Here is a 26,413-nt window from a genome sequence, read left to right as displayed (position 1 = left end):
AATTATCATTCAGTTCTTCTTATTGAACTTACTTATCGATAAAATTATCTTATCGATTTGTTTTTAATAAAAACATGATCTTTCGTGTAGTTTGCGGGTGAATTAACACAGTTTTAACTGACCTGGTTTCCACCAGGAAGAAGCGCCCACTATATTTCACTCGGAAATTACCTGACGTCACATTTGTGATGTCATGATGCAAAAAACCCGATTACGGAACATAGGGGCAACATGACACTTGTGTGACGTAAAGCGTATCATAATTCATTCAATATGAGAATTATTAGTGTTATTTCAATAATCAACACATAATTAAATAGATCAGCTGAATTATATGTATATGATTGTATTTTTGTGCTAACCTTGTAACAACGCTATCTTTACGCTATCACAGTTGTAATACATTCACTAATTTCGACTTGACTCTCGCGGCAGTCGTGGCCGAGCGGTTAAGGCGTCTGACTAGAAATCAGATTCCCTCTGGGAGCGTAGGTTCGAATCCTACCGACTGCGAATACTTTTTGTATTTATTTGCTTTTTGTTTGTTACAGTTTACGAAGAGGGGCTGGTGTTAATGTGCAAGACGATAATGGTTATACACCACTTCATCAAGCATGTTTGAATGGTCACAGGTAAGTTTCTTACACTTTTTTTTGTGCCCATTTTTTTTTAAATGTTGTCAAGCTATATCCTAAAATATCCTAATATCACAAAATATGCTAGATTTATGATGAAAGTATGTAAATTTTTCATCAATAAATTAAGAATTTTACTGTTAAATATCCCTGCTGAAACAGGAAAAATTGTACCGAAATGTCTCTAATACTTGGCGTAATATTATTATTGGATTGTCAACCCACAAAAACTGTTAATCCAATTTATTTATTCTTTAATATGGCAAATTGGTAAAACTGTTTCCTTTGTTACATTTTTATGACAGAATCCTCTGCTCTGCTCTATAATTTTATGAACACATTCTTTTATCATTAGACCTATTTTCTCAGGTAACTTATTTTATTATTTAAACTGATTTCTACTAAGTTACCAATCAATAGAAGAGTTTCTGTCGTTCTTTTCCTCTTAATATTGTGCTGTGTGATATCATCATCATCATCATCATCATCATCATCATCATCATCATCATCATCATCAGCCTATCGCAGTCCACTGCTGGACATAGGCCTCTCCAAGTGCAAGCCACTGAGATCGATTTTCAGCTTCTCGCATCCAGCTGTGTGATATAAATGTATTAAATATTAATCCCACCAAAAACATTAAATGTAAAAAAAAGCCAATCCTCTACGCAATTCCTCCACCGTAAAAAGTTTTGAGATCGCATAGAAGCCCAGTCCTGTTCTACTTTATTTGTAATAATAAATCAATATTTTGTGACTATATCAATAGTTTCGTTCACTTTACAATAATATTGACTTGGCCATGAGCACAATAAACTACAAATATAATACAGCAGATCTTGGAGAGGTGAAAGTCAAACATGAAGTTTAATATCACAGAATTAAATACTTTTAGTTTATTCAATTGTTACTAAATGACCGACAGTCAGTATCATCCAACATCAATGAACTGCACATGTACTATGGCGCATGTTTAGTCCATGGTGATCTCAAATTCTAATCAGTCCATAATCAGTCCAATCGTAAAATCATGTCCATATAGAATTTATCAATTCAATGGTATTTACACATTATTACAAGGAGCGACTTTTAACTTGTGCTCATGGCCAAGACAGTATTATTGTAATGTGAACAAAACTATTGATATAGTCACAAAATATTGATTTATTATTACAAATAAAGTAGAACAGGACTTGGCTTCTATGCGATCTCAAAACTTTTTACGGTGGAGGAATTGCGTAGAGGATTGGCTTTTTTTTACATTTAATGTTTTTGGTGGGATCTAATTTATTTTTTGTAGGTCTCTTTCTTCTCTAAGTATATAACAAATTAAATTAACTTACATGCAACTAACTAAATATATAACAAACTAAATATGTACACCTAAAGTAGCACGTAAACAATATTTTTTTTTAACCTAAAAAATTTCGAAATTGTCGAATTTTTAAATCGAATATGTTTTAGAATAAAAGAGATTTATTTCAGAGGTAGATGACGCTATCACATGAAATTATTTGATCTTTTTTTAAGTACTACTTATACTAAGCTATGTAACGAAACCATAGCGCGATTTAGACCAGAACAACGCCATCTATCGAGCGAGCATGCAGTGTTTATCGCACTGCATTAATATGAAAGATTTTATCATTATTCATTTCATTTAAACCTAGCTTTTTTATTCATATGTTGTATATTTAATACATAATAACAATATACCACTACGTAACAATAAAACAAATTGTAACATTTTGTACATAAATAAATAACAAAGTTATCAATGCAGTCAAAATTCATACACAATGTTCTTGAAAAACCGCAAATATAAAGGAGATGGCCAAATTTTCATAGAAAAAAAACCCAGAATCGACAGCAATGAAATGGTTACCAATAGGTTCTTTATGATAGACCTTTGATGGTGCCAAAAAATCCAGACTGAAATCCATGGGGTATAGGAGCTATTTCATATTATCGCAAAAATAGGTTATGTTGAATATATGTTGATTTTAAAGATTATTTACATAAAGGACCATAAAAAACAAGGTATACTAACATTATACAAGCCACTAGTAACAACCCCATAGTTTCAGAGTTGGCCTGGTGATTAAAAGGTCTTGTATTTAACCACTCCAGATACGATTAAGCACCGACCTTACCTACTTGGAGAGGTTTCGCAGTTACATGCAACCTTCACAACTGGCTATGAAATGTTTTTGGAGAAATTGTCTTTGAAAATCGCGCCATGTGACATTGTCAAATATAACAAATGACTTAGCAATGTAAAACGGTCCAATCACGAGTCTGCATTCAACTTCTAACGAACATCAAACAGTAAAAGTAAACTTTTTTGTGAACTAAAATCTTGATCGAAAAAACGTTATAAAAAGAGAACCCCATGGTTTTTAGATGTTTTGAAATACTTTTTAAAATCCACAAATTATACTGAATCCAATCATACATATGAAGTTCCTGTCGACTCTGGGTTTTTTTTTGGCCATCTCCTTTGTTTCCTATTTTTTTATTAAGTTTTAAGGTTTTTATAATTTTCCCTTTATATGTAGCTAATAACCTATCTTGGTGCCAAATTTGAAGGTTCTAAGTTTGCTAGAAGTACCTTAGACTTTTGATGATCGGTCAGTGAGTGAGTCAGTGACAAAATGGTGTAACTTTGATCGCTCATAACTCGTAAACTATTTATTCAAATGTCTTGTAATTTTGAGACTGAGCTTGTTCTAATACTTACTCTTGATCATCGAAAACCTAAACTCCTAGCTTTGTTCACATGGAAGATACAGGGGGCTGAAATAGCCGCGAAACGCTTCGAGAAAAGATGGTACGGCCGTGCCCGCTTTGCTCGAGTCTTGGCTGGGGCACTGCCGTGCCCTCAGATGGCTATGCTTATAATTTGTGAGGCAAATTGGGTACACTAACGAAATGCCCTAGCAGGAAAACTAGGCAATATAATATGAATCACTTACTGGTTCAAATGGTTTTACTCGTAAACAGGATACAATAATTAAAATTTTAAATATGACACTGATTTGGAAATGGTGTCATCCATGTAATATTGCCAATTAATAAAAATGAATTGAAAGTAGGCACTATTTTACCTTTTGCTATTTTACATAATTAATTTACGATACCAAAAGTTTGTGCCTTTCAAAATATACGGTCAAGGAAAATATGGCGAGGAAATGAGAAGACTCGCGTTTTACGCACTACATGCCCTATTACTTACTTCGAAAGTGTACGGACAGTATCCTGTATATCTCAAAATGTGCCAATAAACTCGTGTTTTAGAAGTCGTTTTCACGAATATTGTTATAGGTTTCAAAACTAAAATATAGATGCTGTCTCATTCAAGCTGGGTCTTTGAGGTCAGCGCAAAATTACGCATACCATACCTTCCACCAGTCGTTTCTCTTCTCTTTAAGCAGCCTACATAACTTCTGTCGGCCACCCAAAGAAGATGTAATAATAAAATGATTTTAAAAGATGTATTTTTTCTTTTTATGTTACACAGTTACACAGTTACACCTCATCAGCATATTAACCCTATGCCATTTTTTATAGAGACATAGTCCGCGTCCTATTGGCAGCAGGGGCGTCACCATGCATGGTGGACAAGAAAGGCGCCACGCCTCTTCACCTGGCCGCATTCAACGGTGACACAGAAGTCTGCTGGATGGTCCTCACTCACAAGAACCCTTCCGTCAACATTGATCAGCTGGTAAGTCGTTGCTAAAGCTTCTGGAACATTCTGAATCTCCTGTTTATAGGCAATAGGAGTGTATAAAATTGGACAGCGCAGCGGAGAGTAATACAGTTTTTGCGAATGCGTTCTTGTAAAAATGTCGAAGTTTTACTATGATCCAAAGAGGGAAGACAGTTGTAGATATTTTACAACACGCAAGCGGGCCCTTACTTGTGTAAATGCACATGAAAGACTATGTGCTTGTAGGTATATTGACATACATAAAAATTAGGGCTCAGCTGCTTTCATGAGTTAAACGTCTATCAATCATTAATATTAAAATGTGAGCTCCAAGTCGAAATTCTACATAAGTGTGTCCAAACTAATTTAAAATATCTGAGGTCTATTCTACAACCGTCTCCTATTTCACCCGCTTGACCTTGCGTTACTAAGTTCCAGAACATTCCAGGAATGTTGATTACGTCAGAGTTTAGTCCTTTACCTATATAGGTATGTGTGTGATTTTCAACACCCTACGCATACCTGCTTTGAAACATACCTCATCCAAAGTGTTACCTGTAGGCAACCTTGAATTATGGACTTAGGGAAAACCTACGAAAGTATAGACATAATATATAATACAGTAAATAATTATTCCTAAAAATGTGGACATCCTTCCTTGAACAAACTTTCGACTAGTTATGTAAGGCCATTCTTTTGGTAGAATGCATTGTTGATAAACATAACTTTCCTCTAATATAAGAGATGAATAATGTTAAAACTTTCTGCCTTATGAGTATTAATAAACTGTAACATGATAAGAGTTATATAAATAAAATATGTAATGTAACAATTCATTACCATCATTGGATAATTGCAGCATCGTATCTGAATCTTATTTCAGTTTTTTGCTTAATTCAATAAATTTTGATTATTTTGAACTTGGTTGCTGAATTGTATCACCTTTGATTCAGTGGAAATCTAAGAGCCTAAATATCTCTTCAATAAAATATTACAGAGTAAACTCTAAACGCTTACAATAGCCCAAAATATATCAAGATAATTTAATTGCTTGTACAACAATGCTTCTAGTACAATAACTAATATTTGTTTAAATAGGACTAGCTTGGGAACCGGTGACTTACCTTACTAAGAACCGGTCAGTGCTGGGGCGTCGACATTTGAATACGGATAAGATATAGCCAAGTAAAAGGCCGTGTTGGACACGATTTGCAATAGTTTTAGCATTCTTGAAATGAATTTGTAGATCTTTCCTTGTACCTACACTAATAAGTTTTTATATGGATCAAGTTTAGACCAAGCTTTTAAAACTATAGATTCCTTCATAGTAAGCATCTCGTCTTAAAATGGCAGTGTCTTATTTTGTACCTATTATGAACTGCTGTAATAGTTTACTAGCTCCAAGATACTGCGCTTTTGTCTCAGTGTAGTCGAACATAGGGGTCGATAGTCTTTAGGGAAGGGTTTATTCTGGATACGAAGAGTGTCATATACAGATATACTACTACTACACACACAGACACAGTCTGCAATAGGTTGGCAGTCAGATTCTAATTTGTCCAGCTAATATGTACCTATTTTTGAACTTATGCAGTTTAGAAGAAACCCTATTCGCAAAAATAACCAGATTATTTTTCTCCCAGACATCAGCCCACGAAACAGCACTACTGATAGCAGCCCAGTTCGGCTTCGTGAATGTGGTGGCTCAACTGGTGTCTCTAGGCGCTGATGTGACCATCAAGAACAATAACGATGAAAGCCCTTTGGATCTCGCTGCTCAGTATGGCAGGTAAGATTTCCAATATAGGTAATAATAAATAATAATGGCGTCTACGGCCGATTTCAGCCACGGCGCCTCTTCTCATTTAAGGAGATCAGCCAGCTGCGCAGGACATATTATAGTGCACGAGCATTTGCGCAGACACAGGTGCACTTCCTATTCCTTTACTTTAATGGCCCGATGGGACGGCAATCCGACACGACCGGAAAGAGATCAGGAGTAGGACCGACATTTACGTGCTCTCCGATGCACGGGTGAATCAACCACCAACTTCCAGACTACGGGCTGCTTTGTACAATATAAATATACATAGAGTGCATGTGTGCTTTCTAATTTTAACCAATAACCAATGAAAAATTCTGCACAATCTAAAGCTTGGGTTTCCTAGGAAAGCGGTGCCGTCATATAGCGGCCGTAATAAAGCGGTGAATGACGTCACTAGAACGTTGTCTATGTAAACAAAATGGGGCGGTTTCCTGGAGAGCGGTAACTGACACCGTAACTTCAAAAAGCGGTGCCGCCATTTGCATGACGGCCGACTTGACGGTGTCAAATAGTTTGGTGAACGTTTTATTGAAAGCGGTGAAGCTTTTTTAATACGTATCTGTGTTTTTTTTTCGGAACAACGTCAAAAATGAGTTCCAACTCTTGGAGCAGTGAGGACGACGAAATTTTAATAGATTTCGTTCGTTACCACGAAGAAATATATAATATAAAATGTAAAGATTATAGAAAAAGTCAACTAAAACAGAATCGGTGGCGTGAAATTGGAGAAATATTAAATGTTTATAATAATTTAATTTTCATTTTACATTACAGTACTTAATTAGCTACATTTATCTTATTTAAGAACAGCCTAATGATGTGACGGTGTGTTAAAACGGCCGTGGAACTTTCCACATGTCATCACCGTAAAGACGACCGTCTATTTGCGCCCGTAATATTACGGCCGCTATATGACGGCACCGCTTTCCTAGGAAACCAAAGCTTAAGGGCCTTAACATATTTGCACAGCATCCGTTCTGCTTTACAGCCACCCGCAATCCGCTAGTGTGATAAGGCCGTCAGACTTTGGCGACTTTTTCACTTGGTTGACGCTTGATTTACTTCAAACTTTATCCCAGAAACAAGAACTAAATAAACAAATAGTTCTCAAAAGTCTAGTCCTTAAAGAGGACTAAAAATTACTTTTAGATTGACATCACAATTACGTGAAGTAACTTATTGAATACATGACAGATTTTCGTCAAACATCCTCAAGAAATTGACAAAACGTCTAATGGCTATCACGTGATAATGATATTTTTATTTTATTTGACTTGTTTTGTATAAATTCTGGTTCTTCCAACCTAACAGACAGATATGTGTTGCTGGGGAGTTTGTTGCGCCACTTCTTCTTCCCAGCAAAAACATATAGGAAGTGGTGAAGGGCGGGCGTTTTGGGGGCTGTCTTTTGTTTATGACGTTCGAAAAGTGCTGATTTATCAGCCTAATTTGAATAAACCTTTTTGAGTTTGAGTTTGTGCCCAAAAATATCTTATGTATTGACTTTTAAACTTTCCTCGTAGGTTGGCGGTGGTACAGCACCTATTGAAAGTGCGTCCGCATTTAGTTGATCAGTACAGACACGCCAACTGCCGGGATGTGGTCTTCACAACAACACCATTGCACAGAGCCAGCAAAACTGGGAGAAAGTAAGTACATATCATGCAAGTAAATCACCGCTTAAAACATGTAATTATGAACCTTAAGTTTATGGGAGTAGGTCTGAATTTTGTAAATGCTAGTATCAAGATTGATCGCCTATAAAAAGAAACGTTTGCATTTTGAATTTATTCTACCAGTGTTCTGAATGCACAAATACATTGTCTTCTTACTTACGTAACTTTCGAATAGTGTTGTCTCTTGTGTTCAATCTATTACATAAGAAAGCATTTAAAATAATCGCCTCAGCTGTTAATCACTTCTTAGTACTTATTATGAACCTTAAAGATCACAGAAAAAGGTTTGAATTTGGATAATGCAGGTATCAAAATTGCTCGCGTATAAAAAGAAACGTTTGCAGTGACGTTTTGAATGCACAAATCTATACTAATATTATAAAGCTGAAGAGTTTGTTTGTTTGTTTGTTTGAACGCGCTAATCTCAGGAACTACTGGTCTGATTTGAAAATTTCTTTCAGTGTTAGATAGCCCATTTATCGAGGAAGGCTATAGGCTACTTTTTATCCCAGTACGGGATGCGGGTGAAACCGCTGGCAGAAGCTAGTACTATATATTCTTATCTAACTACCAATAGCTCCAAGTTGTGTGTCGTCACTAGTTTACATAAGAAAGTATTTACAATAATCGTCTCAGCTGTTACATAGGAGGTAGTATTATTTATGAATATTATGTTAATACGAAGGCGCGGCAATTGCTTCATATTCATATTCATTCGTTCGTTATAACGCGTCGATAGCTTTCGTGCTTGTTTACGCACCCGCTGCCAAAATAAAATGGATGCGGTATATTTGAGCATACTCTGCTCATTTACCAACTTTCTTTGGTTTATGAATATAAGAGGGTTCACAAGTGCAATTTTTTTTTTATATTTAATCCTTTATTTCAAGCAACTAGGGCCCATAAAAATACATATATCATACACAATACTTTTAAAGTATTACATAAAATTATCCATATTGATATATACAATACTATACATCTATGAAAACTTAAACATACTATAAATACATAACAAATAATCTTAAAACTGCACACGATGTGTCGTCGAGTTTCGTTGACTGGTGTCACGTAGCCGGCCACGAAACCGACGGTACACAACACCTCGCGACCAGAAATCTTCCTTGAGGACCTCGGAACATGCACCATGAACGAGTTAAAATTCGTGTTACAATACCAACACACTCATTTAATTATGCGGTTGGGTCATAATGAATTCAACTGTTTTTCCTTATTCACCTGCCATTGTTGTAAGCTCAGACAGCTAGACGCCCGTCATCCTTCCTTGATAGAGACCATACATGTTCTTCGAGTAAAATAATACAGTTAGTAGTAGCTAGTCCAATTTCTAGATACATAGGTAGTAGGTACCTTCATCAATATCCTAGTTCAGAAAATTTTGTATTTAGAAAACACCTATGAGGCCTAAGCACTTAAACATTATCAAAGTAAAGCAATTTAATTAGTTTGTAGTTATTATTTTAAGAAGAAAGAAAGAAAGAAAAACCATTTATTTTACACACGAATGACGCAGGAAACAAACACACACAAATAAATCTAAGGACAGAACAAACAATGAACATAAGAAGAAAAGCGCTGCACTTGTTAATTATTTTATGTATAGTATTTTTATGGGTTGCCTGAAATGAAAGAGTAAATAAAATAAATAGAAATAAATGTGCCGTATCGTCCTACTGATACTTCAGTGTTCATGTAACCCAGTGTATCAATTTTGCGCGCCCTGTCGAAGGGTTAAATTGGCAGCACGCGGCATGCGGTCCCCACCTTGTGACTGCTGATTTGAACGTTCTATGCTATGAGAAATAGCGATTTAATTTTAAAGAAAAATCTAATGGCGCTACTAATCTTTGAGCAATTGCTGAAACAAGAGTAATTTTAACAAATCGGCAAATATGAAAGTTCAAGTCGAAAATATTTTGCTTGTTATCAAGTTAGAAATTAATTATTACATTTTCTTCTTTTTGAGTGAGCTGCAGGTTTAATCACCCAGCAAGCCCTATTGTCAGTTTTCTCAAATCCACCTGACGGCCTCTGATGTGGAATATATAATTCAATGTAGTAGATTTACTAAATACTTGAAACTGCGTCATGATTAAATGTTTTTCTAAAAGATCCAAGCGTGCCATTTATCTTACGTCTGTAAACTTCAACTTAACGGTCAAATCAATATGGAACTTGGTCTACGTGCGAATCCTTACACAATTGACACCGTTGTTTTGCGTCTAGAAGCTATGCAAAACAATAACACAATAGCTATCGGCCCAATGTACGCACATAATATGTACAGTCAACTTCAGGTCAGTGGTAACAGTTTTAAAGGAAAATCGTACCTACTTATTACTATTGAGTTAAGGTGCATGACAGTTACCACTGATGTGCAGTCTACCGTATTATCGTGGTCCTTTTAGCCTGACCACTGGTGAATTTTTGCCTTTATACCTACGGCGCTTGCAAAGAAAATCGTTAGGAAAGCATAATATCGTTTATTTAATTTAACCCTCAGAAAAGCATATTTTCGTCTATCAACATGACTTATTATTTTATTATAGGTACCTCATATTTTATGTATTATGTTATTCACCTTCTTTGTAGCTTAGTATTTATCTCATATTAAATTGTTGCGCTATTTTGATTTCCTTCTCTATCAAATCTCTCTATCACTCTAAGGTTTGCTGTAAAAGAACCCATATCATGGTTATGCTCTACTTTGTACATCAACTTTTTGTAGGTATCTAAGTGCAATAAAGTATGTATAAATGAAATAAATAAGTCAGGGCAAAGCAAGAAGGCATTTTTTTACTAATGAATAAGCAAAAAGATACCTAGTGGTGGTCAGTGCCCCCGATAATACATACATATGTACGTTGTAGGTACGTACTTACGTCTATTTGTGGTTACGTCGCACAGTATGGCAAACCTTTGATATTGTTCGCTCGCTGCATTTGAAGTACAGTCAACTTCAGGTCAGTGGTAACAGTTTTATACGAAAATCGTACTTATTATTATTGAGTTAAGGTGCATGATAGTTACCACTGATGTGCGGTCTGCTGTACCTACATAGGTAGGTATTATTAGTGGTCTAATACGAAATTATGATGATGAGTATTAATTATGTCACAAGGTCTATAGTTCGGCCATTCAGAGAATGCGTTCCTGACACGTCGCGATTGAACTGACGACGTAACTTTGCAATGGCGTTGCAGTTACGATAAAAATATTTTTGCTGGTTGTTTACCGTTTTAACAATTGAGGAGCATTAAAACAACATTATTATATCAATAATCAATGAATGTTATTACGTCGTCAGTTCAATCGCGACGTGTCAGGAACGCATTCTCTGAATGGCCGAACTATAATGGTCAGCTCGTTTTTAACTGACTTCCCTAAAAGGAGAAGGTTATCAATTATGATGTATTTTGAAGTATTCAAGTATGTTGAAGCTTAGTCATAATAAGGAAAAACACAGAAAATTTGTTCGATGAAAACTTCTAGAATTGAACTCCTTTTTTCTTTTCGGTTTTCTTTCAGTTTAATAAACTAGTCTTAGCTAATATTTGGCACAGAAAATCGCTTCCCTATATGACATACTACACTCAGACGACGTCTTTTAGACTTCTAAATATATTTAGTAAAATTATGCTGTATTAAAATCGTTATAAAAGAGTTACTCCTTGCTAACATGACGTTCATATTTTATTCATTTACCTCAGAGTATGTAAAATATTAACACGTAATTATGATTCAGATTCAGTTTCACTTTTGTGTCTAAAATTTCGGGAATTTGAATTGCTGATATGAATGCCAATTATGATAAGAATGAATATTGGCTACGGCGGTTGTTCTTATATAAGGAGATTAGCCAACTGCGCAGAACATATTATAGTGCACAAGCATTTGCGCTGACACAGGTGCACTTACTATTCCTTCACTCTTATAGTCCGATGGGACGGCAATCTGACACGACCGGAGAGAGATCAGGCGCAGGACCGACATTTACCTACGTGCTCAAATTTGAGTTATGAAGTACACAACTCATGGTTTTAGCTTTTATACCTGATCTGGATTGCCCATTTAACCCTTTAAAATTAATTTCAAACACAAATTATTCATGCTTTTTGTTTGCAAAATAAAAATTGCGTGCAATCGTTCAATTCATTTATACATAAATAAAAAATCAGTCGCTTTTGTTGGAAATTCTATGCGTCCAGTCCTGGCTTCGTTAGCCCCATGAATATGAATGATTGGTTTATGAATGTCGATGTGTACGACGTGAAATCTACGTGTTCTACTCGTATTCAATTACAATTTATAATATGCACGAATCGGAATATCGAATGGTTTTTGTCCTATTTTATAGTTGTAGTAAAACTTCGTTGTTACGTAATTTTTATTAATTAATTTTTCCTCCAATCGAGCAATGAATATGGAAAGTTTTATGGCATCTCTTCTTTGTCCTTAATTATTTGTACGTGCAAATATTAACTGCACGTAGTTCGATTACCTAATGGCATTTAATTAATATTGAAACGACGAAACATAAAATTTTCGGCGCCGCTTTCGGATACGATTCCTTCAGTAAACTGGTAAAAACAACACAGAAAGTTCATGGCCCTAATCATAACCAAACAATAACAGTCTTTATGTGCACGATAATAAAGTCTTATTTCCCCCCCACCAGGGACGTGGTAACAGCCCTCATAGACGCCGGGATGGATCCCAACGTCCGAACTCACAGTGGAACTCCCCTACACGAAGCCGCTCGCTTCGGCAAACCCTCAGTGGTCCGCATACTCCTAAACAAAGGCGCAGACCTTCATGCTCAGGACTCGAACCGTAAAACCGTATATGACCTACTCGCTGAGTACCCTGAAGAAGCGACAGTGAAAGTCAGGAAAGTCATACGAGGTATGTTTGAAGCAGGTATGTTGTCGCCCGATTCGCCTGGTGTTAACAGATTAAGCGCAAAATCGCAACTGTTGCGTCGGTTTTAGAGTCGAAATTGCATTGCATTTGTGTGATTATGCTCGTAGAGATTTACTGTTACTTATATAACATAATATTTAACACAAAATACTAATTTGAACCTTGTTGGAAATAAATTTACGACGAATAGCTATGGTCATAACCATGTTCTGAGAAAAATCATTCGACAATTTCATTATGAAATGATTTCATAAATACAATATTTTCTCAGTGACACGAGACCTTTGCTATTCAATAAATAAATTATACTATTTTAAAATACATAAAATGAGTAATGCATTTGTTTCCAAAATCTAAGCAGTAGATTGTTTTCTTGCTTTTCTAAATATAGTTTCTACTAAACCCTGGTAGTCTGTTAGAGGATAGTCCTATAATGTAATTGCAGTAGCCTTTTAATTACTAAAATTAGCTTACAGGAAAATCCATTGTTTTGGTCCAACGCTGAAATTAATCAAACTGATGACTATGTATGAGGTTTTGTGATTAATTTATTAACATCGGGCTTTATATTGTTATTTATTACTTTATTATTTTAATTCTTAGCCTTCATTCTAATGAAAATATTATAAACTAATATAACTGAGCTGTTTTATGACACTATTAGCACTTCTTAATAACAATTATATAAATTGATTTCGCAAAGTATGCCTACAGTTACAAGATCCGGCGTTCGAATCGCAGGCCACAACTATTTAAATGCAGATTTTCGAAGAATTAAAATATTAATAATTGCTCATTGTTCTACTTAACTTCTTCTAACAGCTAAAAGAAAATAGTAGTGGCATTAATAACAACTCTGTAGATTTCTATTGTTTTTTTTTTTATGTTTCTTTTTCTTTAACTACGTCAATATCAATTAATGTTCATTTTGACAGAATATGAGAACCTCATGGGCAATTTTGACAGCGACAAAGAATTACCACCGTTCCCCGTACAAGACTACAGTCCCGACGCCGTAATGTGAGTTTTATTCCTATACTGTTAAAGCTGAAATTTGAATATCATTGAAGTGATGATTTGTTTCGTAGTAACAAAGAGAAGTAAACAAATGGTATGCGAATGTATTGAAAGGGCAGTCAACTGAAATAGGACTGTTACGGATCAAATAATCATCGAAGTATAGGTTAAAGTAAAAATAGATTTGATGTACCTTTCAATTACCGAAAAACATGAGATAATAATTAAAGAGATACCATTTGTTTATTAATTGCAGTTTTGATGCACAAAATAAGAGAGTAATATTGTTGTTGTAAACGTCAATTTGATTGAAGTTAAAAACAAATTATTACCTACATCAAATTGATGTTAAACAACCTAAATGCATTTTACGTACAGTCGTAAACAGAAAAAAATATACCAAAAGTTAAAAACAAGATGCATGCAGAATTCTATTCCAAAATGAAGGTTTATGTAATTTCTGCTTACGACTGTACGAAACTACACAAGTACACAATTCATATAACATCTAAACTCATTACGCAAAAACCATTAACAGGGTGAGGGGTATCTTTCTTCTCTGATATATATAACACGCACGATTTCTTTTTATTTAAATCTGTTCGTTGATTCGTAAACGCAGATCCGAGGTTACCAAGCGGGGTCGCAAAAGGTATAGCAATTACTCTAAAGAACACTCCCTGAAAACATCCAGTTTTAATTGGAGTGGCTCGTCTCAATTACGACATACGACGTGTCTCCTTTGATCTAAGATTGCTTTCTTAGTACCTTGTTTCGTGTACAGTTTTTTTCTGAATTATGGTAATTAAAATTATTAGTGTTGTAGAGGATAATGTTCGAGCTATTGACTAATCGGTTCTATCGGGTTCTATATTAGCCCTTTGGATATGTGGATTGTTATTGCAATATCACTGTACTTGTAAATGGGGCGTACTTTAAGTAAAATATTAGTGGCATTAGAATAATAAAGAATGTAGATAAATATAAAAACCCAAACAAAACCATATTTTATTTACAAAGTAAAATACTCGCGTCGTAATAAAAATAATCACATGTTTTACAAAAGAATGGACTGTAAACAAAAACTTTGAATGCCGGTTGCTTCATTAAAATCTTCCGTGTCTTTGATTTTGTCTGCAAACAGCTAGGTGAGATGTTTGTGTGACACGAGAAAAATATCTCCCCGACGTCCTTTGATGGCGAGCTAAATACTTAAGGATAAGCGCTTTCAGCTTTAGGAAAACCGTGGACGCCACTACTAAAGGGATGAAATTTAAACCTAATGAAATCTCTAAAGAAAAATCTTTCAAATAGTTTCTGTAGGTTTTTTTACATTTACAAAGTGATTCAATATAAACTCAAACACGTATCAGAAATAACTATTTTAATTTACAGGTCTCCTTCTAGAACCAATATACCGACTGTTAAAATGCTTAGCCCTAAACTAAATGCTTCCCCAAATAATAACAATGATGAAAAAAATCAAAATCATCATGTGATTAATCCCGCTTATAATAAAACACCACCACCAGAGCAACGTTTAAAAGGATTACATGCCAAGAAGCGATTGGTCAATAGCACTCACAATAACGGAGATGTAAGGGAAAGGAGTGAAAGCTTCGTCCTTAAAGCTAGAAGCAATAAACAACTTAAGATTTTAGGCACCGCCATCAAATCTGAAACCGCGTGTACTACTGAGTTGTTAGAAAATCAAAATCAACTTATTTCTGAATTTATGCTGAAGCGAAACATAGCGAAGTCCAGCCCTGATCCGCAAAGAAAAGAAACGAACCCTACTATACACTTGGCACAAAACGATCACGGAGTATTTGGTGAAAAAATTAGGCGATACACTATGGACCACCATCAGAAGAGCCCGGCTTTAGGATCACCAGATGAGAGTGAATCCAATTCCAATATTTTAAAAAAGAAACCACAACCTTCGCCACGACCTATAGCTTATGTTTCAAAGTTTGTATCGGAACCTGTTGACGACGAACCAGACTCCATATATGTAAATAATTGCGTTAAAGATGCAAATAATTGCGTTGAAGATAATATATACGAAAATGTTAATAGGAAATTGTCATATGACGAAGAAGCGGATACTGACTGCAATCAGGTTAAATCCGACTACGTGGTTATGAAAGGCAGTGCCTCAGCGTTTCACAGAAGTGCAACAATCGGTGCTTTTATCAAACCTAAACCCGAAGTACATGTTAAACCACTATCAAATACTGAAATCAATCGTCAAGGTACGACAGTTTTGCCAGAGGACTACGTAACTATGAATTCTATTGGTGGGAATGGTAAATCATTGTCAGTCGAAGCTATTAAAACTGATCTCGTTCATACAAGAGGTGATTTAGGATGCCTCTATGAGCCTCTCGATTATTCATATATTTATGAATTAAACCCACGAACGTACCGTGGAAATTACCACCCTTTTATTAAGACAAAACAAAAAGCAAAACCAATGCCGTGTTATTGCCACGAAGATCCTGAAAGGGAAGCCAAAGTTCAAAGAAAGCTAAATGGTCAGCTTGGTGGTAGTCAACTAGTTTATTACAGCTGTGAGGATATTTATGTTTCCATGAAAAACAAGGACGATATTTATACTTCTTTAAATGACTTGTCCATATACGGTAATAAACAAATGGATGAAGTAGTTGACAACAACGCGGACTACGAAGGAAGGGTCTTACACAAGTTCGAAGACGGAGACTTTAATGTACCAGATCATGACAAAGCGGCGACAATGGACTCTAAAATGAGCTGTCTCTTAAAGAAAAAGCTAACTCAAGTAAAACAACTTCTTGCCGATTGGTAGAGTTAACACGATAGAATACGTTTAAACATAAACCTGTTTTATATATATATAATTTACTTATTATTTTATATTTTCTTTCATTTCTTAATTTTATATGTTTTCGTGCTTTTGGTGGTGGTAAATGGTGTTTTAACAAAAAATCATAACATCATGTTAAATTAAGTTAAACTTAGTTTTATGAGTTATTTTATTTTATGTCGCTTTATGTGTTTTACAGGACAACGACAGAGACCCAGAAAAATACTAACAATAACGAAAGCTTTTTATCTCCATCATCATCGTCTCTAACCAAAAGTCACCCTCAAAGTTTTGTTAAAAAGCTTGCTTCAAAATGCTTGGGCCTGAAAGCCAAGTTTAATTCAGCTCCTAACATCTCTAACAATTCAGCGGAAGTCGATGTTAATAAATCTAAACAAACGGATAACAAAAGCAATTCAAACACCTTGCTTATTGGGAATAGTAAATTCTTTAAAATGTTGTCGAAAAAGGAGGAATCTGGTGAAATAGTATGTAATGATGAATTTGACACTATATCACTTGATCGTTTAGGTACACTCAACAGAGATTCTGCGGTAAACAGAAGTAATAGGAGTTGTCCTGGATTTAAAACATCTTTGCCTAATATATCGGAGAATAATGAACTCAGCGATTCAGAAAGTTCCATTCCCGACTCTGTGATAATAACAGAATTAGACTGTCATAAAAGTAACAAAGAATTAAACGTTAATGAAGCTGTTAATAGTACAATGAAACTAAATATATTTGAACCCAGGGAAACAAATAACAGACGATCAGTAACATCTGTCGTGTCAGCAGAATCTACAAATTTAGTGAATGAATGCTACGAGCCATATGAGTTTTCTAAAACGAATACTGGTGGTAGTATAAAGAAATTATCCCTTCCAAAGCCTCCTCCGAGACCAACTGTAAGGGCTGGAACAAATAGTACTGAAAATATTTATGAAAACGTCGTTATGGAGATTAAAACTATACCGAAACCTGCTGCACGAATTCACATTCCAGTAAAACCACTCGATGAAGTTGAAAAGAAAGTTTTGTATGAAAATATATCGGTCATTCAGGAAAAGAAACCAGAGCCCGTCAAACGAACTTTTATTTCGAAAAAACTCAGTTGTGAGAGTTTTGATGAAAAATCTTCTATTCATAGTAGATCTTCCAGCGTATCGTCGGATTCGATGATCGATGAAACTAATCTAGAGGATATTTTACTATCTGAAAAATCAAAGTCTTTTCGACCTCGTAAAGCTTCTTCGTATTCCACATCGAAATCTCAACTCTCCAGAGCTCAGTCAAATGCGTCAGATTCTTCAGATTTGACTGAGGCCAGTGCATTAGAAAATGTGGATTGTAGCGGTGATGCAGAAGAAACGCCTTTGTACTTGTCCATGACTGGGACCCTGCCAAATAAGAAAACAGATAGAGTTGGTAATAAGAAAGTTCTGTTTAGACATAAAACGTTTACCAACATTGAAGTAGATAGAAATTCGGTGAAAGTTCGAGACTTACCCCAGTGGAACAATACGTTTTTGACGGAAACTTTAGCTCATTATCATATAAGAGGTACTGGTCACTGCATCTATAATGCACCTACAGTCCAAGAGTTTATTTACATTTTCAACAGAGACACTCTTTATAGCGATGTGCCACCGTTTACTAAAGTTCCAAACGACAAACGAGACAGCTATTTTGAAACAGCTATTTGCTTTTGTAGGCCCAGACCCCGTAAATTTCACAGTAGTGCTGAAGATCTTTTAGAAAAAACTAATCAAGCTGAAGATGGAAAAGTAAGCATTGATATTGAAGCACTTAGAAACAGAAGTGAAATGGTCTCTTCGTCATTTAAGTGTTACTGTGATTCAGGAGCCTGCACGTTACATTCAAACAGGCGTGATTCACCTATTGACTTAGTCGTTAAATTCTCTGCTATTAAAAAGAGTATTTCAACGCCAGATATAACATTAGATTCATCTCCTTATTCGACATCATCCAAACCAAACTTGCCGAAAAATAAATCGGTGCCTAGCAACTTAGAAGAACCATATGCTGTAGTTAGTCTTGACGATATTATCGCGAGAAATTCAAATCTAACTGACAAGAAAAATGAGTTAGAAAGCCCGGTTTACGCTACAATGTCTCACCCCTCTACTCTTTCATCGTCTTCGTCTGCACGTCCTTATTCAATAAAGGATATTGCAGAAGCGATATCATTAAACGATCATTCAACATCGACCGCCTCTACTCTATCTCACGCTTCTGGTTTGCACTTGCCTGTAAGGAAATCGAGCTCCTCGGAATATTCCGGTCAATGGTCACTTCACACTTGTAGTTCTAACGTCACTATCAAATCTGATGCGTCATTCAAGTCGTGTATGGAAGACTCTTCAGATGATTCGGATGATGGTACCTTGCATTCGGACGAGGAAGTTTCTGATGCAGAAACTGTGAAATCAGAAGTAAGCACAGCAAAACGGCCGTGGGTTCACAGTGACTCTTTCAGATTTGGAAGTAATTCTAAACCTGAAATTGATGTTATCGTAGAGGAAAATACTTATGAGGATAAATCGGTTTCTTCTTCAAAATATGAGAGTGGTATCTGCTTAGAAGGATCTGAAAATTCGTCGTCTGAGTGCGAGGATGATAGTGGTATTCCGAGGGCCGATGCAGATGTGTCGCTTGATTGTGCTTCGCTTGAGCGGGAATCGGGATTGGTCGGGGGTGTTCGCAGCGGGTCGGGGCGACGGCGTTGGGACGAGACGGAGGGGACGAGCGAAGGCGATGCGCTGAGCGTGTCCAGTGCTGCCTCTAGCTGTGCGCCTCTACTTTTGGCGCACCATCATCACGAATACAGCAAAGTTTCGGTAAGGGACACATTATTTATAATTAAATTCAAACTCTTCTTTTTCTATACATTCGCTTCTCTTCTCACCTTTTACTTTGTTCCCCTTATAAACTAACAAACTTTATTTTGTGACTTATCGGTAAAGCTCATCAAATCTATTGCTGTCAATTATTTGTTACATCAGAAACGTTAATGTTACCAATTCTTTTATATTTCTACTTATTCTACTCTGAACTCTTTATGTACCAATCCTCTTTATTCCCAATCCTTTCAATTTTATCAATTAGGTCAATCAGCGTAATTGTAAAACGACATTGAATAATTTTTACAATCACTACAAAGCGATTATTATTGATTGTTCGGACAAAATTAATGTGTAATGCTTTGCAGAAATCGAGTTTTATATCGATCATTAATAATTCATTAAAAGCACTGAACTCGATAAGGACGAAAATTTTAAAGCAACTCGGACATAACAATGGCCGTTCGTTAGTAAAGACAGGGACTAATTGATATATTTATCGCTTCGCTGTCATATGGACGAACCTAATTGGCTGTGGGAAAAATACTTGCAATTAAACACAATCAAGGGATTAATTCAGTTGTGAACGTATGTGCAACGCGATATTATAAAGCATCTTTGTATTTTGTAATAAGGAACTGGATAATCGTTGTCTTTATCTTGTCATTATTATGAGGATTTTTTAAAATTCAACGAATATTTCTTGCCTGTCAGTCTTCTTGAATTAATCTACCTCAGCTCACTGTCAGAGTCTTACTTTGTTTTATATGCGATAAACTCTTACGGTCCATTAAAAATCACACTAAATAAAATTCACGTAATTAAACTGATTAGTGAAATCAATTTGAATAATGAATCCGAAACATGCATTTCAGTGTTGTTCGTAGTAATTACAAAAAACAACAGGTTTATAATTAATTAATGTTTTGTCCGATGACCTGTTGCACGATGCCATGGTTGGTGTCACGCGATGGCGGGAAATTATAAAAATTAACAATGGCGGCCACGGTATGCTGTCACGTTATAATATAAACATAGATGATGATTAACTCCATTTTTCTTATAGACTAGTTTCGCTAAACGAAGGAATATGGATTCTATATTTTCTATGTTTGGAATTGTGTTATAGTATGTATTTCCTTCTCTGTTCTAAAACTTTTCAGCCAGGTGACTGAATGATAGGTGAATTTTCCTTTTCTTCCAAAGACGATAGGCACGTTTCTTACGTTTTTAGGGGTTCAATCAGAATGAGTACGGATGTAGGCAGGTGTTAAGAGTCGAATAGGAATAACATCAAATTATTACTGATGTGATGAATATCGATAAATCGAGATATAAAAACCAACTTCCTTTTTACAATCTCCAATTTTCTTACTCCCAAGAAATGAATCGTGTAGGCCTGTACCAGTTAAGTAGGATACGATCAACCACTGCAGGAAATAGAAGAACGTCACCATTAACCCACATGACGAAAATAAACTACTATTACAAATCGTAATGACGTCTAAGTATTAAATAAAAACAAATAAAAATCTCGTGAGAAAAGCGATTAACATAACTGTGCCATGTGTTTATCCATCGGATGTTTGTACACACAGACTGGTATAATTAATTCATTCATTTACCAGAATTTAATCAGTTTTAGAGGCAGTTCTGTTTTCTTAAAAATCATTACTTTTCAATAAAATTTGTAAATAGGTCAAATCAAATACTTTTATAATAAACTAAATAATAAGACTCTCTCGATAAGTTTTAAAAAAGACATGCTAGATGTTGGAACTATTGTGTCTTTGCGTATTAAGTAATAATGGTTCCTTATCATGTCGTATCATCCTATCATTTTCGTAATTTATCTTGTCTACAGCATTCCGTCTAAACAGCCACTTATCTATATTTAGTTCCACATATGCTGCATTGTTCATAACTGGTACATCTCCTGTCGGCCACATGGCACGACCACGCGATGAGTTGACGCAAAGAAATTGGGCGGTCAGTCGCGCCGTCGCGTATCACAACGACGCCTGCGTTTGCTCCAACGCATTCGATTACAATCGAATCGAGATATTCGCGCTATCGATTAGGCATCGGTGATCGTGGTAAATTGATTGTTGTGGTCTAAGTGCATAGTGGATGTGGTGCTTCAGTGTGTGTTAGTGTGTGTGTGATCTGGAGAGCGCAGTGCTTGTGAATTCAATGTAAGTTGGAATATTTAGCTCATAGTCTATACTATAGACCAAGGAAACGTGTTGATAAAACAGTACCACGCTATGACCGCTATTGGGATTGTGCAAATCTATTGTACCAATGAGGTTTGCCACGGTGATGCGGCAGGCATGTTCATTCAATAAGTAAATAATAGTGACAACGTAAATATAAATATAGAGGCAAATAAACAAAGCATCATATAAATATTCGTTGTAAACACAGAACAGAGGTATCTTATAGATACTATACTGTAATAACACCATAAAACTTGTGTCAAGGGCCCTATAACCCAATTCCGATGTTTTGTAATTTCACATGTGGACAAAAATAACACATCGTAGATTATAAAACAGATATTCGACTGTTTTATTCATGTTTTTGCTGAAGAAATCGTTTCTTGATTAGAAACGACTACTTTGTCTTATAATACTTTTGGTTTTAGGTTCTTATTTTCTTCTTATTGTGATCTTTCTTGTAGTTTTGATCCGTACCGAGAGATATTTGTATTTCAATAATACCATTCAGTCTTAGCTTTCATAATATCTTTCAGGAGATGAATGCTTCTTTGTTGTGATTTAATCAAATCTGAGACAGTTTTCTTTAAGAATAAATGTTATCTAAGTTTTGCAAGTCATTTACGTTTTGTACGTCACTTATTGACTTCTTTTTTGATTTGGTACATAATAATCTAAGGCAGAAGCCAAATTCCACCAATTATGTTACGGTACTGTTGTGGAACTAAGTCCACTAGTTACCATATTGAATATTCATACTCAAGCTGCATCTTGATGAACCAGAAGCTTACCCTAGGAAAAGGTTAGGCGGATGTTACCTACCTGTTACCGCAACGAAACGTCGTGACTTCATTAACATAATCATTAGCAGTCCCAAAATACAAGTCAGTGATGTAATTGCTACATGTTTTTGTGATCATTGATGCTGTTTTGCGGGCACGGAAATATCTCCCGTTTGGCCAGCGGCCAATGGAATGCTAGTTTACGCGGAAAACGCATTGACAGTTACGCCTAGGGAAATACCTGCAGGTGTTTATTGAAAATTAAATGTTGTTATAGTATTTCGTTGTTTGGATTTAAACGATTTGTCAGTTGTGAATTTGATTGTCATTCAGTTTTGTTTTTGTCTCCGTCGCAAAAATGACTATTGTTCCTTGTTGACAATGACCCGAAATATGTCATACTATAATAATCTGTCTCGTCAAATAAAAGTTCAGCTTCTTGACATAATGTTAAAGATATTGGTTATAATTTGTACTATCCCAATGATAAATAGTTGTCAGACTTTTCACTATCGTTTCTCTTGAATCAAAAATTTTCTGCAGCAATCCTGTTACAATCACTATTTTGTTATATACCACTGATATTTATCCCAGAACGAAAATAGAACCAAAACTTGGTCAGTAAGTCTATCAATTCGGAATTGTTTACGAAAGATAGCGTAGTTTCATTAACGATAAATAGGTTACTGGTACTAAATGTTTGATCTAGAGACCTTGTCCCCTTTCAAATGCTACATTTAGTGTGGTATTGCATATGCGTCATATGTTGTGAATATCTTTGCTTATCTTGTGAGAGTTTTCAGATCTGACTCATTTTTAGGATAAACAGAATTATTATTCGGGAAAGAGATCAAATTGTTGCTAATTAGTGTCCTAGAATGCTGATCGTCTGCGAAAGCAATACTGAAATTATTTCTCGTAATAAATAATTCATTTTTCCTTGACATTCCATCAGTGCAGATTTCTAAGAACCAACTCAATTTGAGATTCCAATCAACAATGAACGGTCAATTAATAAAACTATTTATATCTACCATATTATAGTCGCCAGTTAATGATTGCAGCATCCACATGTGGTCAAACAGACGCATCTACAGCTTCGTACATTATTATACATGTAAACAGATACGAACGGATGATTTCATCTATGTGGGTTACGCGAACTCGTTACAGCTTTTACTAAAAATAATAAATAATATGTGCATCAGCATCTCATTTTATGTTCCTAAAATCCGTTGCATAAACAACGCTAAAATATTTTCGAGTATGACGTGAAGAATGAGGAGGCTAAAATGTTGATGTTATATCGATAGGGTCCGTATGGACACTATATTTTCCCTCCGACAGATATGATACTTTTGTACATATTCCACAGATTGTATATAAATGTACCGTCCATTTAGTTCGTTCGTTCTTTGTCCAGTGAACACTAGTTATGTCAATTAAGAATACATACTCGTATATCTTGATGAGGCTATCAAGATCTGCAAATTAATGTATTTTCGTTGTACGGCCTTGGCTGTTATTAGGAGCTATTGGTTTTTAAACACTGGCGGATCTTTAGATAAAACTTTTTTAACGTTGACCTGCTTTATTTCTGCTTTTCTGTTAATCGTTGTAATGAGTTTTCCTCTCAACGTCTTCTTATCAAAGATTAACATGCTGCGTTTAGACCGTTTCGGATTGCAGTATCGCAATTCTAAATGTCCTACTTTGGGAACATCAGGTTCCTATAAAAGACTTTTCATAAAGACTGATAATATATTACAGTTATAAGGTCCTTAAGAAGTTATTTAAACTACCTTCATTCGTCGTGGGCAACAAGCCTCATCGGTCACGGTCAATATCCCGTACAAATCAATGGTGTGTTCGGGCGCCATATTAATCGTTGTCGCACGTCTCAACGGTGCGCAAGCGCCGGCAATTTATATCTACCAGCCCTTTGATGTGAGCTGCACTTGAAACGGCAGTATTCCGAGAAATAAGCTTTGAAATTATATTGTTTGTATTGTTATGGGATTTTGTTGATTTTGCTGCAGGTGGATATTGTCATTTTGAAGTGGTCAATTAGTAACTTTCTTTTTACCAATGTAATATTCATTTGTTTTTGGCTTGATAACGTTAGTTTTATGTTTCATAAGGATGCATTCATGTGCCTTTGAACCAAAACTGAAGAGACGATGTTCCCAATAAATCTCCATCAATATTTTTTATTACTCCCGTAATTAACATAATTGATCGCGACGTACGTCCGACAAAGCTTTCAGAGCAACATAAAATTACGTCCACGAAATTTCCTCGGTCGAATTCCCTTGTTCCGCGTAATTTATATGAAATTAATTGGCGTCAACAGTTACAATACAAGGTAGTGCCCACAAAATACTTCGAATATCACTCCCTAAAGGCTTTAGTATAGGAAACTATGAACAAGCATTTTCACAGAAATTAGGTTGGGTCACGCTGATTAATTAAATGCTGTATGGAAAGTAGTTCCTGAAATTGTTACGTAATATTTGAACATGCAAAGTTAATTAAAACTAGGTGTGCTATTCTAAAGGGTTTTTGTTAAACTTGCCTAATAAAATACCGACGGCTTCAAGAAGCAGAAAAGCTAGCTAGCTAGCTAGCTATTCAGGGACTCCAGTTTCACTCCACTCTAGACTTGCACTTCAGACTCCATTTTTACTTTCATTTCGTCATCTACGTTATTTATCACCTATACCAAAATGTATAGAAACAAAGCTTCTCCAGAAATGTCTTCGATTATTCTTGTCGACAATTTCAGCAGTCCATAAAACCATTGCACCACTTTCTACAGAAGCCAAAATCGTAAATAGGCCGCAGCCCGCCAAAGAACAGACATTTACCATTTATACGTAAACATAAAGCGGTTTAAACACTGTTTACTGTTGGCCAGTCGTTTACTATTGCAATTAGTGAATTTGTAAACCGAAACGGGTTATAGGGCAGTTAAAACGTTGGTTTCACCAGTAATTTAATGACGGATTAAATGCATTGTCGCGTTTGTATTGTTAGAGTAAGCTGTAGTTAATTCCGTCGTGTTTTTGGTGTACGCAATGCTTGGGGATTTGTGCGGATTCGTGTAGGATTTTGATGGTATATTCTTTATTCAAATTGGGTTGAAATATGTTTCTTTGTCATGTTTTGCCGGTTTATGACCGTTCTTAATAGTTGTCCTAATTGCTTTTTTCAGTCATAGGAAGAGTTAAATAGGAAACGAGAAATGGACAAATTGAGCTGTGTGATTAGTAAAAAAACTGTCATGTGTAAAAGTGATTAAACAATATTTTTTTCATTTACTATTCTGCTAGCTAATAGGCGTGATAATCACAAAATATCATTGAACATTCAACATTCTTTGTAATCACCTCTAGCCTACATCTGTAGGCTAATAGGCTTTTATGTAGAAAATTGTCCATTCAGTGACCGGCTGCAACCAATTTACCCCTCATCCGCGGCCCAGGATTGAATTACTTGGGCCACTTGGGCCATGCAATGATGTCCAAGTATAAAGAGATAGAGGATTTCCCGTGAAAATGTCTTTAATCTATTGTACATAAACAATAGAAAATCAATGCAAGGGACTTTTTGCCTAGTAAATGTGCCAGGTCTGTGATAAAAATTTGATAGATAGTCCGTTCAAAATAAATGAATCTTTCAAAAATGTGATCCAAATAATATCTATATTTTCAAACTAGTACTGAAACTTCAATGCTATCCGCGGCGTTTTTAACTTCTTTTCTAAAAATATCGTTGGATAGGCTGATCATGTTTTTAAGCGGTCGCGCCCTCCCACTCCTTGCGCCATCACACGATGTTATCCTCATCGCCATTCAAATTCCCTATTACTCAATTGCGGGCACTTATCTC

The 26,413-nt window shown here is 35.6% G+C and overlaps 1 protein-coding gene and 1 non-coding gene across 2 annotated transcripts in view; both read left to right on the top strand.

Annotated features, from left to right (window-relative positions):
* Window positions 1–26,413, top strand: part of LOC124635755 — a 112,225-nt gene that overhangs the window by 12,128 nt on the left and 73,684 nt on the right. Inside the window, exons 3-9 of the mRNA XM_047171706.1 lie at window positions 552–632; window positions 4,206–4,362; window positions 5,991–6,136; window positions 7,696–7,821; window positions 12,548–12,789; window positions 13,728–13,812; window positions 16,857–19,518. Coding sequence (XP_047027662.1) covers window positions 552–632; window positions 4,206–4,362; window positions 5,991–6,136; window positions 7,696–7,821; window positions 12,548–12,789; window positions 13,728–13,812; window positions 16,857–19,518 — 3,499 coding nt within the window. The remainder of the gene's footprint in view (window positions 1–551; window positions 633–4,205; window positions 4,363–5,990; window positions 6,137–7,695; window positions 7,822–12,547; window positions 12,790–13,727; window positions 13,813–16,856; window positions 19,519–26,413) is intronic.
* Trnas-aga lies at window positions 432–513 on the top strand. Its single transcript has one exon. It is a non-coding gene; the product is annotated as a tRNA-Ser (tRNA).

This window comes from Helicoverpa zea, chromosome 13 (assembly GCF_022581195.2).
Source record: "Helicoverpa zea isolate HzStark_Cry1AcR chromosome 13, ilHelZeax1.1, whole genome shotgun sequence".
In the NCBI taxonomy this organism is placed as follows: domain Eukaryota; kingdom Metazoa; phylum Arthropoda; class Insecta; order Lepidoptera; family Noctuidae; genus Helicoverpa; species Helicoverpa zea.
This window is presented reverse-complemented; position numbering and strand designations above follow the sequence as displayed.